This window comes from Sinocyclocheilus rhinocerous, unplaced genomic scaffold, assembly GCF_001515625.1.
Source record: "Sinocyclocheilus rhinocerous isolate Xijiao unplaced genomic scaffold, SAMN03320098_v1.1 scaffold1232, whole genome shotgun sequence".
In the NCBI taxonomy this organism is placed as follows: Eukaryota; Metazoa; Chordata; class Actinopteri; order Cypriniformes; family Cyprinidae; genus Sinocyclocheilus; species Sinocyclocheilus rhinocerous.
The window spans coordinates 430,463-446,900 of record NW_015657490.1 but is presented as its reverse complement, the minus strand read 5'-3'; the positions used below and the strand labels follow the sequence as shown (position 1 = coordinate 446,900).

Genomic DNA, 16,438 nt, shown 5'->3' with positions numbered 1-16,438 from the left:
TTTGCGAATGTTCATTTGAACTAGAAACACCGAAAACACCGAATCATTTAACTATGTTGGTAACGACGGAACTTGCGACCATAGTTGGCTAACGGGAAATGCAGATCATCAAAGACGAGTTCTGTGAACCGCTCCAAGACACTTTTGTTGATGTCTGAATCGCAGCGACCGACAAGGATTTGAAAGTGTGCTAGGAGCCCTTGTGTCCTAACAGGCTATGTGTCGGAAACACATATTTAATAAACTAGTGTTTTCTGAGTCAGTATTGGCTGCAAAGATGAAATTGACAATGCTGACTCACCATCTCTGCAGTACAGTCTCATGTCTGTGCAGCAAGTAGCCTATATACACTGAGTTTCAATTCATTTTTGTGACCGTGATCGTGCCAGCGCCTCCATGTCATACAGTAGCGCGCTAATAGCTTCACACAAACACAAACACTTGGATATGCGCCTGACAGTGCACATTTATCTATATTAACATTAGAGCGAGCGGCCATGTAAAGTTGCTACTTGCATGTTTCACTTTGAAATAAGCCATATTTGAGGTTGACGAGTGATAGGCGAACGCTTGGATTTCCGATATATTGTAATTATCTCAAAGAGCAGATGTTATCAATCTGAACGACCACAGACACAGATCATTTTTGACTGACTATTAAAAATTTTTGTTGACTAACGTTTAGACACTATTTGGGCAGGCAGCCCAACCTCTTTGTGAATTCGTTGAACGACCACAGACACGGATCATTTTTGACTTGACTATTAAAATTTGTTGTTGACTAACGTTTAGTCACTATTTGGGCAGGCAGCCCAACCTCTCTGTGAATTCGGATTTAATTCATTACGTTTGTCAATTACATTGTTCTGACTCTTCCAAAGAAAAGTAAAGTAAGCAAAGTCCTCATCTTCAGTTGTTGTGATTGGTAATCCTGTGTTCCCAATCCATTACGCTATGGCCTCCTCCTTGTTCTGTTGCTCTTCAGAACACTCATGACACCCTGGTGCACCTGAATTTCTTCAGTTTCCAGTTGATGGTTACAACTTTAAACTTCAAATCGATTTTGAGCCCAACTACATTCAACAATGCCACTTAGAGCCTTAAGAGATCTCAAAATGCCAGCTGTGGACCCAGGTACGCAACTTACAGCTGGCAGATTCTGTGAAATATGCGCCAAAATCCTTAGCAGCTCGCATTCTGAGAGGATTTTTGTGATGTCTCTGTGACACAGTGTGGGATCATCATCCACCCTCGCAGCCAGACTTCAACCCAAGGGAAACACCACCCTTTGGACTGGCTGAGGTAAACTCAATGTTTCTCAGGTTGAACACCTGATCACAGTTAAAGGCCTGGGCTGCTTTTGTCAAAAGTTTCTCAAAAGTTGATCGTAGAGACCATTGGTGTGGCAATGGTCTCCTTAGGCTTACGATGCTTTTGAGAAATGCAGCCCAGGTCTGCCAAGCATTATTATCAGGTTCAAGGCCAGCTGGTCTTAAGCAGACTTCAGTGGTGTGATTTCATTACAGATACCCACATTAACTTGTGAGAGAATCTTTAGGGATGAGATCAACTCAATGAGACAGGGTTATTTTTTATTATAACATCCACATGGATATCTTATTAAGCTGAGGCAGAATTTTAAAATGTGAAATGTGAAAACATTCATGCAAAATCTTAAATACATAATTACATAGCACTTCTGTATACGGTCCCTCTATACTTATTGTAGTAAAGAATTAGGCTCCTCCAAGAAACGTCTCGAAGGAGAGGGAACCCTTCAGACTGGGTTATCCCCTTTAATTTCAAGAGGTCCCTTGTAGTTTGACATTAGGCAACAGTTTATCCACAGTACAGTTAGGATATAAATATTATAACCCCACATGGGGCGATGCCATTTAGACCTTTAAAGGTGGTGTGATTTTTATAGTTGGAAGAAGTTTGTAGTAAGAGGGAGGATGCTGTTTCACAACGGATCTCAGTGCAGTCTATTATCACTCTCACATGAGGGCAGTAGAGCTTGAACTTGGCCTGCACTTGTTCTCTTTTCATCCACAATGGTTGCCAGCCAAGAACCTGGTAAAGGTCGCTTGTCCATGTTAAGATGATACGACAAACAAGCAGACCTAAAAATGTAGAAGAACGTTTTCTCGTGAAGCCCAGCTGCAACACGACAGAGAAAAATTAATAATTCATCAATGAGTAGAAGCTTTCACTGAGGGTTAGGTGTCTCTAGTGCTGTTTGCTGTGCCTTTGTACTATGTGTAGTTGTACTTAGGGGAAACCCCCTTTTCCCAAGTGTCTTCACAAGCTCTGCGAGGACATTTTCATCTTCTTGGGAGATAAAGGGCTTCCTCCTGATTGTGTGTTTGTGGTCCCCTGTGCCTTTGACTCTTCGCTGAAGGGTGGACTTCGGAACATTCCAGGCCCTGGCCAAAAAACGAAGCCTAGGGATGCTACCTGCCTCCACTAGCTCCTTGTACTCAGCAATAGCTCCCTTCATTCTACTCTCATTCCATTGGTTTAGCTTCTTCGTATTCCTCTCATTTCCCTCTCTCTCTCTCTCTTCCTCGCTCTTTCTGTTGCCATCTCTTTTCCTGTCGCTGTGGTGCCATTGTGTTCTGTAATACATTTCATTGAGTTAATTAAAGGCCATGGATATTCAAATTAAGTGCTGTTATTATAACATTTTAAGACCACACACCATTAATGCTTTTTTTTTTTTAAAGAGCACTACACCAAACAGCTTATTTGTCCCATTTTAGCGGATGTCCAAATTTTGCAGACTTCACCCTATATATATATATATATATATATATACAGTACAGTATATATTGGGGCATTTCCACCAAGGCGGCAACGGAGGCAGTGCCTCCTCAAAATATTGGAAGACAAAAAAAAAATTGCAGTAAAAAAATTAAACAATGCAATTATTACAAAATATAACATTATAAAGTGTATAAATCACTTGTTTTTTAAAAAGAACATTGTGCAACAGCGACACCAGCAGGTACGCGTCTCTCTCGCCTCCCCTGAGCCCATTGAGTTTTAACAGACCTAATTGAGAATGAATGGGGGAAAGTCACGTGAGAGGAGGCAATGCCTCCATCGCGATATGATTGGATATGACTGGTTATGGCTGTGATTGGCTCATGCGATAAATCCCGCCTCTTATGCTCGTGCGTGTTCCCGAATCAGTCTGAATGAACACTATAATGCCGTTAATGGGAATACTAAATAAAAAAGTAAATAAACAAGTCACACACTTAGATATAACCACTTTTTTAGGTCAAGATAATGTGTATTGTTCATGTGTATTGCATGGTGCAATTGTACATCCGTTTCGTGCATTTGTGAATTGCATTTTATATTTCTGCCTGTTGTGTCTATATTTGAATTATCACACGCATTTGTGCACTGGTTATGCTTGCTTGTATTTCCGTGCGCTTTTGTATTTGTGTATCTGTAATCTGCATGTGTGAATTACATTTGCGCAAATGTCATGCACGGAAAACAGATGTGAGCCACATCTGACACCATTGAGAAGAACACAAAACAGTTACGCAAGAAATACGTACATCACACTTGTCATTTACATTGGGCTCCTTGGTGCAAAAAATATCATTGATTACTGATCGGGCAAAGACATTTACCGCTTACTGTTCCCAAAATCTGTGATGTCCATGGTGGCATCAAAAGCAAGAATCAGCATCAAACAGTACATGAAAGACAAGCAAGTTTCGTCTATGAAGGCAAGTCTCCCCTGTCCTCTGGTAATGGACTGAGTTATGATTTCAAAGTAAAGACTCCTGTGTATTATACAAAATGTATGATTGTGCTCGCTCATCAAGGAACTGCTTTAGAAAATGGCACACTGAGAGACTCTGAAAAGCTCTACAGGTCAACAGGTTGACTAAAATTTGTGCTCTCACTCCATTGAAGCCCTTGTTCATTTATATAGATAAATTGTAAAAACAAAAACAAAAATATGATCAGTAAGTCATGGCAACTTATGGTTTTATAATACTTTAGCTCTATTCGTACGGTAATTGTTTCTCATGTAGACGTCTGTAAAAATAAATTTGCATGCCACCTCAGTGATAAAACTCATGGATTCAGATGGCGATTTATTCACAGTGGAGAAGCGAGTTCTGTGATCCTACGAGCCCGGGAACGCGCTGCTCACTGATTGTTTGCTGGAAATAAAATGTCATATGCTTGGAATAATATGAATAAACAAGTTTTTAATAATATTCTATTTAGTATTTAAGCATTTAAATCTCCTGTTTAAAAATAGGAAAATAAACGTGCTATAGTTGAAATGGTTTTCTGTCTTGCATTTTATATTAAAATATTATCAGCTTTGGCTCTATGAGCCACGATCATCCTCATCAACTTAGCCTCAACTGAGAGAGGAGAGAACACGCCCACAGTTAAGCATCTCTTAAAGGGACAGTGCGCTTCCTTAAAAATCATATATAAACTCAAAAAATATACATAATATATGTGTGTACTGTGTATATGTATACATTTAAATATTTACATGTATTTATATTTATGTGATTTATATTATATATAAATATAAATTACATTTATTTCTTAGACATAAATAGTTTGAAATAGTACACACACATACATGTATATATTTATGTTAAAAAGTGTTCTTTGGGGTGTTTTAATGTGATTTGCAATGTAGGATTACACTGATGTGCCATTTATCTTCAATACCGTTTAAACTTTCCATTTAAATAATACCCTGTGTCAATTCACTGTTGGTACTGATGTTTATAAGGTTTAATATAATAATAATAAACTGGCTTATGAAACCAGTGTAAAATCAGCATTATTATTTTCATTCAAAATCCTTTTCCTTATTGTATTAAAAACTCAGATTCTTTTATTTTGAATATATTAATTGTTTGATTACAATGCATTTTATTACACTGGTATGTATATTATGTAAACACAAACTTTTATTTTGCATGCAAATAATCGACCTTTTCAGACCGTAGAAACCCTGGGTTTATAAAAGTCTTCCTCTGAATGAATTCGTATCACAGCTCTTTGAAATTCTAGAAACATATCACAAATGTCACTTGAGGGTTATATATATTTGAGCTTAATTTTTTACAAATTTATTACTTTATTCCTGGGGTAAATTTTGGATTTCCACTTTTTTTCCCACTCATTTTTGCTACCCAATTTTAAAGTCCTCATCTTGTACACATACAGGGGAAGAAAAACATTTTGATTTGGTTTTGAAGTTATATTTATGTATTTGAATTTTTTTTTTTTTAAACCTGTCTGTTAAAGTTACCTTACTGAAGCTCATTTTCAGTAAGTTCATTTTCCTGACACTGTTATAAAAATGTTTTGAGAAATATTATTTATTATATTACTTGATGCAAAGGTGATGTGGTTTTGTCTGGAGCTTTGAGTTCTATGTGATCCATGTAGAAACAAAAAAACAATTACAAAAATAAAGAGAATAGATTTTAAAGGTGACTTGGTGTATGGGTATTTCTCTAAAGTGTGATTTCAAAATCAGTGTGCACACAAGTGCTTTAAAAACAGTAACTCAGTGCCACATATTGAGCACTTTACAACTGACAAAATCTAGCTAATATTTTTTTTTTATGAGCTCATTATTATTATTATTATTAGGGCTTCATGTTAATGTTAATTTAATGTTTATGCTAAAAAAAGTGCATATAGCTGCTAATTGTATTTGTTGTTTGTTGATTTTCAAATATAAAACTTATTGAAATGTTTTCAGTGTGTGTATCAGTTCTTTTTGAACGTTTTCATCTAATTTGAACAAAACCGTGATAATATTGATAACCGTGATGACTTTGGTCACTATAATCGTGATATGAAATTTTCATACCGTTACATCCCTAATGCTCAAATATTCAAATGCAGTATTTTTGAAAAATGTCCATCCCTAATATACAGTCTCTTAATTTGCATTTCTGTCTTCTGTAATAGTGTGGATACATTTTTTTGAATGTCTGTTATGAACAAGTTTAAAGCATATTTGTCTTTTCAAAATATGGCCTTATTATTATTATTATTATTATTATTACTACCATAGTTTTTACGCATGTTACACGTTAAACCAACTTCAAAATTTCAGCAGCTGAACTTACCTCACTCCAGCTTGTGCTGTACGATTTGGTACTGGGTTCTGGTTTCACACCTTATAGACCTATATTCAAATAAAAGTCATACCTTAAAGCTGAAACTGCAAACACACAAAGCCTGTCTTTATTACACACTACATAACAACAGAAGCACATAACGTAGACATAATGAAGGCTGTTAAACATGTCTCGCGCAGGCGCAACATGCAGTGTAGGTTTCGTTTTGTGTGAAAACATTTAGGAAGGCAGAGTGCTGAGAGAAAATACATGAAAGAATGTATGTATGAATGCATAAGGGGAACCGACTGTCTCCAGAAAAGTTTCAATCGTATTTGCTTTTCATCCTTGTAATGCCTAATAAAGTAGCGTTTATAAGCGCAGCTGCTTTGTTCACAGCGGTTACCGTGGAAACAGCTCTATTTCTGTTGCTCCATAAGCGCCACCTGCTGTCAGAGAGTGAATTTACTGCCATGTGTGTTCAGACCAATGCAAAAATTGGACTTAATCTTTGTTATAAATCTTAACCGGTAGATGGAAAGCAAGCTCATGTGCATTCTAAAAATCACAACTCTTCGGATAATAATGTAGCATATGTAGAATTGTTTTTGGAGCAGATAAAATGCATAGAATTTTTAATTTTGACTCATCCTTTTTTTTTTTTTTTTACTGATTTAAAAACTGAAATGTGAGGTTTATCATTTTATTTTAAAAAAATTTGTCAAAACTTTATGCAAGATTGTAATATTGATAACTGTGATCATTTTGGTCACTGTAATCGTGATATGAAATTTTCATACCTTTTCATCTCTAACGAATACATTTTAAAATTTTAAGTTGCATGCACTAACATTAACTCTTTCCCCGCCAAACACAGAATTTTCCGTGATTTCCCTGCTATACGCGTGGAGGCGCTATTACACATCTCCTGAATGAGTCCACAATCACCCGATCAAAAACACAGACGAGGAAGACGCAGAAACGAGCGATTAAAAAAAAACATTTCACATCTTATGGATTTGTAACATTATTCGTGCTTACTGGCAGGACTTAAATGTAGAGATAAATGCATAAATTGGTATTAAACTCTGAATGTAATTTTAAAACAACGTATTCGGGAATTTCTTCAACAAAAATGACAAAGACAAGTACATTTATAATATACTAAGTGCAACTAGTAAAAAGTGAAGGAACTAGGAATGGCTCAAAAAAGACTCTATAACTCAATCTGAATGGCAAAAAAAACAAAAAAGTGAAGATAATGTGTACAACATGGTAGGGCTGCACAATTAATCGAATTTCTAATCGCTATTACAATTACGGATGCCACAGTTACGTTATCGTTCAAAGCGGCAATTAATCGTTCAAAGTCCACTTATGTTATTCTGCACGCTTAAGATATGTTTTTTTCTTTCTACATGTTATCTTAAGGGTTTTTCCATTGTTTTAGTATAACATTATAATACCATTCATATTTTTACTTTATTTATAATTTAAAGAAGAAACCAATCCGATGTATAGTTGACATTTGAGGCTTAATACTATAGAAAAGCACTAAAGGTTTTTCAGTCAAGAGTGTTTTCAGCTTGTTTATTTTCATATAAATATATGGCATGCAGTTGCATCAAACAATGGTATAAACATCATTCAATGTAAATTGTGATAATCGTAAATAATAATCGCAATTACAATTTCAAGGGAATAATCGACAATTATGATTTTTGTCGTAATTGTGCAGCCATACAACATGGAAACTCTGAGCTTCTCATTAAGATATCATTCTGATAAAATTCCATCATATTTTGGGCAAATGGTTAAGGGACAAAAATATTATATCAGCTGCTGAAGTTAATATAAATAAAGAACAATGTAAATTGATGTGTCTATATGTCTCAGTTTTTCTTATATGTAACGGGGTTGGGTAAAGGTATAAAAAAAGATGACTAATGTTTTCATTTATTATTTTATATTATACTAATAGCTCCTGTCGCCAAGTCAAATTCCTTGTGTGTGTGAACATACTTGGTAATAAAGCTCCTTCTGATTCTTCTGATATTAAATTATATTTATATTATATTTTATTATAGATAACGTATGCGGCTGGCCATTGTTAACTTTATTATAAGAAACACACACACACAACACATCATTAACCCTGTTCGTTTCTGCAAGGCAACCGTTACACATGTTCCTCCGTGTTAATGTTATGACTGCCGGTGTAGCAGTCGATTCGGTTCCCTTCTGGAATTCCTGTTCCCCATCTACAAAGCGTGTCCGCTGACAACTTCCGCAGAGGCACCGAAGCGCAACTGGATGTACGGAAAGCGAAAGGGGAAAAAAGTGTTGGCGCAACTTTCAAATGTCCTGTTACACTGCAGAGTAATACAATTATTTTCACACTCCCGCTAATGTTCTGTGTTTTATTACTGTGCTGAACAGATAAACGGAGCAGAGATTCACATCGGAAACTCTTTGGAGAACAACGGTACCAACAATCCCATGTGAGAAACTTGAGGTTGAAAGAACACGAGACGTCAAACACAAATATGAAGGACTGAAACAGATATGACAGTATTTTTATATCCCTCATGTTTCTCTGCCTGTAGATGTGCTGTTATTCCTGATATTCCAGCAGGTGAGTCCAACAACTACTTATGTGATGGATTGGAGGGACGTTACATGATTATTCATATTCCTGGAGACTGGAAGATTCTTACTCTTTGTGAGGTTGAAGTCTACGGGTATTTGGCAGGTAATTCATTGTTGTAGAGCATTATATTCAATATTCTACATTAATATATAATTCATGTACTAACATGCCATACTTTGAACGTACTAAAAAGAAACACAAAATCATAATTTTCACAATTCAGTTTGGTGAGGGTAGTTGATGCAGTAAATAACTCCTTTCACCTCCAGTCGTGGTTCCTCAAAAATCTTTCCCTCTGCTGCAAACTTTGTGCATCAAGACAAGTCGTGACATTTTCTTTCCATACATTTTTTAGAAAATCTGGCAGTAGCTGGAGCTGCTATACAGTCGTCAACATCTGAGGACTGGTTTGCTGAAAAGGCCATTGATCGAGGTCTTCAACAGTTGTATACGGGATGCTCCTCAACCCTTAATGAGACTAACCTGTGGTGGAGGCTGGATCTGCGTCATATTTACAGAGTTAGTAAAGTGGTTATCACTAATAGAAAAGACTGCTGTGCAGAACAAATAAATGGAGCGGAGATTCGTATCGGAAACTCTTTGGAGAACAACGGCACCAACAATCCCATGTGAGAAACTTAAGGTTGAAAGAGCGTGAGACGTCGAGCACAAATGCAGATATGACACAATTTTTTATATCCCTCATCTCTTTCTGTCTGTAGATGTGCTGTTATTCCTGCTATTCCAGCAGGTGAGTCCTACAGCTACTTGTGTGATGGGATGGAGGGACGTTACATGAATCTGATCGTTCCTGGAGACATGAAGATACTCACTCTGTGTGAGGTGAAGGTCTATGGAGAAGGTATACATCAGTAAAATTGGTTTATAATATATCTATAATATATTGGTTTATAATGTATAATGTGTTCACGTCATCACATTTTTGTCAATATGGCGCAGTGAGGAGCGTGGATAAGTTTTAATAAATGCAAGCTCATTTGTAGGGTGCAAAAGCTCCGCTTACTTAAATGACCTTAGTTCCCTGAGATAAGGGAACAAGTGTTGTGTATGGGGAAACTCCTGTTTACACTGGTACTGAAGCCTGATTTGTTCATATCTATGTAGCTGCACAAACCAATGGTGCTCTAGCCCGCCAGAATGGGTGGAGTCAACCTCTATATAAGTCAGCTTAGAGCGCCATTTCATCTGAATCATTCGACTGAAGTGGCAGTCATCGATTCGTGTGTTGCTTAAAGCACGGCAAGTGACACAACGCTCCTTCTCTTATCTGAGGGAACCAAGGTTACGTCAGTAACCGGATCGTTCCCTTTCGAACGTTCTCTCACGTTGTGTATGGGGAACGCATCCAATCATGCCGTGCTATGAGCAGATACAGAACGACCTGCTCTGCGAGCCCAGTCTCTGAATATTTAAGGACTCCTAAAGAACATGAGCCAAACTGACTCCCAAGCACCGCTGAGGACTGCAGATATAGCTATTTCTACCCTAAGGGAGAAATAGGTAGATAAAACAGACAAATCCATGCCTGCAGGGCAGGGACGTCTAAATAATAGAATCTGGCAAATGTGGACGGCGACGACCAGCTGGCAGCTGCACAAATCTTACTTATAGAAATTCTGCTGGACCACGCCCAGGAGGAGGCCATTCCTATGGTGGAATGGACCCTCACCCCGATAGGGCATTGCAAGCCTTCTGAGGCATAAGCCAAGGCTATAGCATCTACTATCCAGCGGGAAAGTCTCTGCTTTGTAACCGGCAGCCCTTTACTGCGGCCTCCGAAGCAGACAAAGGGCTGCTCTGTTTGTCTGAAAAGACCAGAGCACTCAACGTACAAGAGCCCTAACCAGACAGTGTATTGGGACCCTGCTCACCGTCTGCAGAGGGGAGTACCAGAAGGGTAATTACCTGGGCTCTAAACAGACTTTTACATAGCCTTGTCTTGGCTTGAGGACGACCTTACAGTCATTAGGCCCAAAATCAAGACAGGAGGCACTGATTGACAGTGCCTGCAAGTCACGCAGTCGCTTGACTGACACTAATGCCATAAGGAGAGCGGTCTTAATCGACATAGGCCGCAGGTCGGCAGAATGGAGCGAGCCCAGTCTTGGAGCACTAGGTTAAGGACCCCTAAAGAACATGAGCCAAACTGAGTTTATATAATCATTTCCACCCTTGGGGAGAAATAGGCAGATTAAATAGACAAATTCCGTGCGGCTCAAAGGGAAGGGCCCCGTCGGCACAGGACCAGAAAGATTGAATCACTGGGCTCCCTTCAAGAACTTAAAGACTAAGTAGTTTCTGGACTTGCCAGCTTCGAGGGAATGATTTGCTGCAATATCTGCCACAAAATTTGAGCGTGGAAGGGGCGCGCCCGTTGTCCAGCAACTCTTGCGCAAAAGTTGTGGGACACGTTACAAGAAACTGGGTCCAGGCTTCATGCCTGTATAGACTCCCGTCGAGGCTCCAGACATGAAGTCTCCACAGCTCAGGCCGGGGGTGCCAAATCATGCCTTTCACCTGCGAGAGAAGGTCCCTCCATAATGGTATCTGCCACGGGGCAGCTGCTGACAGCTGCACTAACTCGGGGAACCAAGTTTGGTTCTTCCAAAGTGGGGCCACCAGGAGGACTGAGCAACCGATTTTCCTGACCCGTCTGATGACCTGAGGAAGCAGGGCAATCGGGGGGAAGGCACTCAGGCAAAAGCTGGGCCAATCATGGGCCAGCGCATCTCGCTGCATGGAGAAATAATTTGGGCAATGAGAGTTGTCTTCTGAGGCAAAGAGGTTGACCTTTTCCCTTCCGAAGACAGACCAGATTTCCTGAACCGTCTGAGAATGTAGTGTCCATTCTCCCTGAGCTACATTGCTTCTGGACAGCATGTCTGCCCCAAGGTTCAGACTGCCCGGCACATGAACCGCTCTGAATTAGAGGAGTTTGCTCTGTGCCCAAAAGTAGGAGGCGTTGAGCCATCCTGTAAAGGGAACGTGACCTGAGACCACCTTGGTGGTTGATATAGGCTACCACCGTCATGTTGTCCGATCTGACCAGGACGTGGTGCCCCCTTAAGGCTAGCAGGAAGGTTTTCAGGCAGTTGATATGGAGGCTCCGCTCATAGATTGACCAGGAGTTGAACGCCGGATAGCCCTCTAACAGAGTCCCCCAACCAGTGTTGGAGGCATTCGTCTTAACTATCTTCCTCCTGGAGGTCAGTCCCAACTGCACACCTGGTTGGAATAGGCAAGAAGTTGTCCAAGCGGCCACAACTTTGATACAGCGATGGGTCACCCTGACGTAAAACCGGCCCAGGTGCCAGGCGTGGGACGGGACATGGGCTTTGAGCCAAAATTGAAGAGACTGCATATGAAGCAGGCCTAGAGGAATCACAGAGGAGGCGGCTGCCATTAGGCCGAGCTGGAAGCCATGCTGCATCCTGGCATTGAGGATTGAGGATGCCAATTCCCATTTGTCTCAGAGGGGAAAGAGCAACGTCGATGCACTTAGTAAAAGTGCAAGAGGCTAGAGACAGTCCAAATGGGACTGTGTACTGATAGGTCAATCCCACGAACGCGAATCTCAAGAACGGTCTGTGGCGGGGGGTTATGTGGATGTGAAAGTATGCATCTCTCAGATCCACTGTCAGAAACCAGTCCTCGGGACAAACCTGTGCGAGGATCTGTTTCAAAACATCCTGAATGAATGGCCATCTGATAAGCGAGCAATTCAGAAGTCTGAGATCTAGAATCAAATGGGACTGTGGACTGATAGGTCAATCCCACGAACGCGAATCTCAAGAACGGTCTGTGGCGGGGGGTTATGTGGATGTGAAAGTATGCATCTCTCAGATCCACTGTCAGAAACCAGTCCTCGGGACAAACCTGTGCGAGGATCTGTTTCAAAGTTAACATCCTGAATGGCCATCTGATAAGCGAGCAATTCAGAAGTCTGAGATCTAGAATAGGTCTGAGCCCGCCATCCTTCTTCGGCATGACGAAGTAGTGGCTGAAAAGCCTGGCTCGCTGTTCGCTAGAGGTACCGTTTCCACGGCACCTTTTGCAAGCAATGTTTGTACTTCAAGAGCTGGGAAGTTTTCTCTGTGCTGTTTCCACGGTAGCTTTTGCAAGCAATATTTGTACTTTGGACCGAAGAACATGAGCTTTGTTGTCCCGTACCGAAGTGCCCAAGCCTTGAACCGGGTGGCAAGAGGTTCTAATTTTATGAATGGAAGTTCGCCGTATAATGGCGGGGAACTTGCTTTCATGAAAGTGAGGAGAGGAGAAATGCTCTTTTGTATGTGTCCGCTATCAGCAGCAGTTTGCTTGGGCATGCACTGAACTTGAAGGACGTGCCCAGCTTGAATAAAACTTCCATCACTCAGTGTTGAACGCAAGGGATGGAGAGCGAGCGCAAGCTTTCTTAGAGGGAGTTCCAGCCTCAGCGAGAACTGATCCTTCCGTTTCCTCTCAAATGTGCTTCGCTAGGTCAGTGCTCTTTCAGCAGTCAGCCCCCGTGAGCGCAGCCTTGGCATGGGCATGACCCAGTCTATGCTGCGCGCATCTTTACATCCGCCTAAAAGGATAAAACCGCTCGATGCAAACGAGGGGCGCTAATCCTCACGTGTAAAACACACTGGCGGATCAGTGTGTTGCAGGAAGAGTGAAGCACGCGGAACCTATGCCGGCGTGACATCACTCCAGCCCTATTTCTCAGCCCCGCGACTTCACAGTTTCATCCTCCAAGGCAACTGGGAGGGGAGAACGTGAGCGCGGGAGGGGTGGTGCTGCCTTTATTGAAAAAGGGGAACCGTAGGCAAAGCAGAGCAAGATACACGCTCTCATCGTGAGAGCGATCTGTCTCAGTAAGCGCAGCCCCAGTGTGGGCGTGGCCCAGGCGTGCGGCACACTCAGAACTGAAGCTGTCAGCGATATAGAATCATTGGTGACAGCATTCTCCTTTGAACCGCCTAAAAAGATCGAACCGCTCAAAGCAGACGAGGGGTGCTGATCTTCACATGTAAAACACACTAGCAGATCAAACAGCAGCGTGGAGAGTGACGCACGCGGCACCTGTGCCGGCGTGAATCACTCAATCCTGATTGCTCAACCCTTGAGTTCTCCGTTTCTTCCTCCGAGGCAGCTGAGAGGGGAGAAATGGGAGGGGTCGCCTTCGTTGAAAAAAGCGATCCGCGAGTGAAGCGGGGACAGACTCATGCTTTCACAGTGAAAGCAGCCCGTCTCCGTGAGCGCAGCCTCAGCGGTGCACACACAAATATGAAGCTGTCAGCAATACAGAATCTTTGGTGAAAGCATTCTACTCCAATCCGCCTAGAAGGATTGAGCAGCTCGATGTAATGAGGGGCGCTGATCCTTACATGTAAAACACATGGGTGGATCAAAGTGGTGGGGGAGACTGAACACGCGGGCTCTATGCCGGGACTCACCGTTTCTTTCTCTGAGCTTGCTGACAGAGGAGAAACGAGGGCGGGGCTGCCTTCATTGAAGAAGGCGGTCAGCGAGTGGAGAAGAGCGAGACTCATGCTCTCAGTGAGAGCATTCCGTCTCAGTGAGAGCGCAGTCTCTGCGTGGGCGCTGCCCAGACAGGCAACTGTGACGAGTGGGGTGGGGCCGAGGGCCGTGGAAACAGAGCGTGGCCGGTGGAGTAAATGATAATGAGCGACACCTGCGCCACTCACTGGTCTTGAGTCCCATGGAGGAGGGATAAAAGGAGGAGTAACTACAGTGAAGAACGAGAGAGGACCAGGCCTAGATTTTATGTTGTTGTTTCATTATGTTTTATGCTGCAGTCGTCCGTGAGGGGCTGCTGCTTTAACTTTCATTTTTGTGTTTGTTTATTTATTTATTTATTAAAGTGTCATGTTTAAATGTTCGCCGGTTCCCCCCTCCTTCTTTCCAATCTACGAACGCTGTTACATTGGTGCTGAAACCCGGGAGGAAGGAGGGACACGTTGTCAGAGAGCCCTCGCTGCTGAGGAGGTCGGGCAGCAGGAAGGAGCGGAGACCGCCAGTGGGACAGAGAGCTCGCTGGCGAAGCTCATTGGCTGCCGTCCAAGAGGGAGCGGAGGAGTCGGCACCGTTCGCCAGGAGGCGTTGGGCCGTCCACCAAAGATGTCCAGTACCATAGCATGGCACCGCGAGTGAGAACCTCTCAGCTGGTTGAGGAGCTGCCGCTTTTACTTTTGTTTTGTGTTTGTTCATTTCTTTATTAAAGTTTTATGTTTAAATGTTCGCCGGTTCCTGCCTCCTTCTTCCCGATCTACGAACGTTGTTACAGCGACACACTCACTGCACCCTTCTGCATCGTGCAGGGCTTCCCTGCAGGAGCCACACTCGCAGCACGCCATTTGAAACAACGTTGCTAGGAAATTTGCTCAGAAATTTGCTCTTTTAGTGCGCCGGATAGCCACAGGGAAGGCTTCTGGCCTCTTCCTCTGCCGGGGCTCTTTGACGGCGACGAGCTGCAGGCTGAGCTTCTTCCTTCTTCTTCGGCTTCATAGTCCAGCGTCACCAAAGAGGATCCTCGTCACTGAAGGAGAATATTCTTATGAAATGGCACTCCGAGCCAACTTATATAGAGGTCGGATCCACCCATTCTGGCGGGCTAGAGCGCCATTGGTTTGTGCAGCTACACAAACGTAAACAAATCAGGCTTCAGTACCAGTGTAAACAGGAGTTTCCCCATACATAGCGTGAGAGAACATTCGAAAGGGAACCATATTCTTGGGATTTTTTATGAATTTACATATATATATGAATATATTTTTCTAGGTCCCTGTTTAAAAAGATCATTTGTAAAACTGATGTTTCACTCCAGCAAAGATTTGACCGACTCTACAATGACAGAAATCGTTCTGAAGCAGGTGAGAAAAAAAGTAACAAGTGATGAGAAAACAAACACTAATTGCATTGTTAAATATTATGACCTGAATTTATTAAAAACAAAATCAGCTGTTGTGTATATTATGATACAAAGGTTCACTGACAGGAGTGCTGATCACCTATTGATTATTCAGTCAAACTATTTACAGCATGAACAATTACAAAAGCACAGTTTGGGACATGACACAAGAAAAGATAAGAGGAAGATTTGAATGTCTTGTCATATTCTGATCTAAACAGTTTAGTATGAATGTTATTTCCAGTTGGGATCTGCTCTGGCTGATAGAGGATTCACAGACATTACATTGAGTTGGTTTCAAACTCCTAAAGAGAAAGTGATGCGGAAAGTGAACGCTGGCAAACGTGAGTGTGTTCTCACATTTGTTCAATAACTTATGACATATGCTGCACAAAAAGGAATGATTATAAAATTATGATATGTAATAGCAAACAATGTTTCATTTACAGGTCGCCGTGATACAAGAAAACAATGCCCTGGACATCAGTCTTTTTGAGTCACTAAATTCACATTCATAAAATTATGAAGAAATGTAATAATTTATGAAGAAATTTAGAGTTTATATCAGGCAATTCTAAGAAAAAGTCAAATCAATTCAAATCAAATTCATACAACCCAAAAGCATAATAAAACTTAATGTGATATGTTTTTCTGTTTATTGTCATCAATATTTTATTTAATGGTTATTTTATTGTTAATAATTACCAATTTATTGTA

General features: G+C 41.3%; 1 protein-coding gene across 1 annotated transcript; it reads left to right on the top strand.

Annotated features, from left to right (window-relative positions):
• The first annotated feature begins 1,085 nt into the window (after positions 1-1,085).
• LOC107721051 (uncharacterized) lies at positions 1,086-16,217 on the top strand. The gene is made up of 9 exons (XM_016528905.1): positions 1,086-1,134; positions 1,232-1,302; positions 8,577-8,638; positions 8,744-8,889; positions 9,143-9,416; positions 9,510-9,649; positions 15,592-15,671; positions 15,966-16,065; positions 16,171-16,217. Exons 1-9 carry the CDS (start codon positions 1,086-1,088, stop codon positions 16,215-16,217), a joined length of 969 nt encoding a protein of 322 aa, XP_016384391.1.
• The last annotated feature ends 221 nt before the right edge of the window (positions 16,218-16,438 follow it).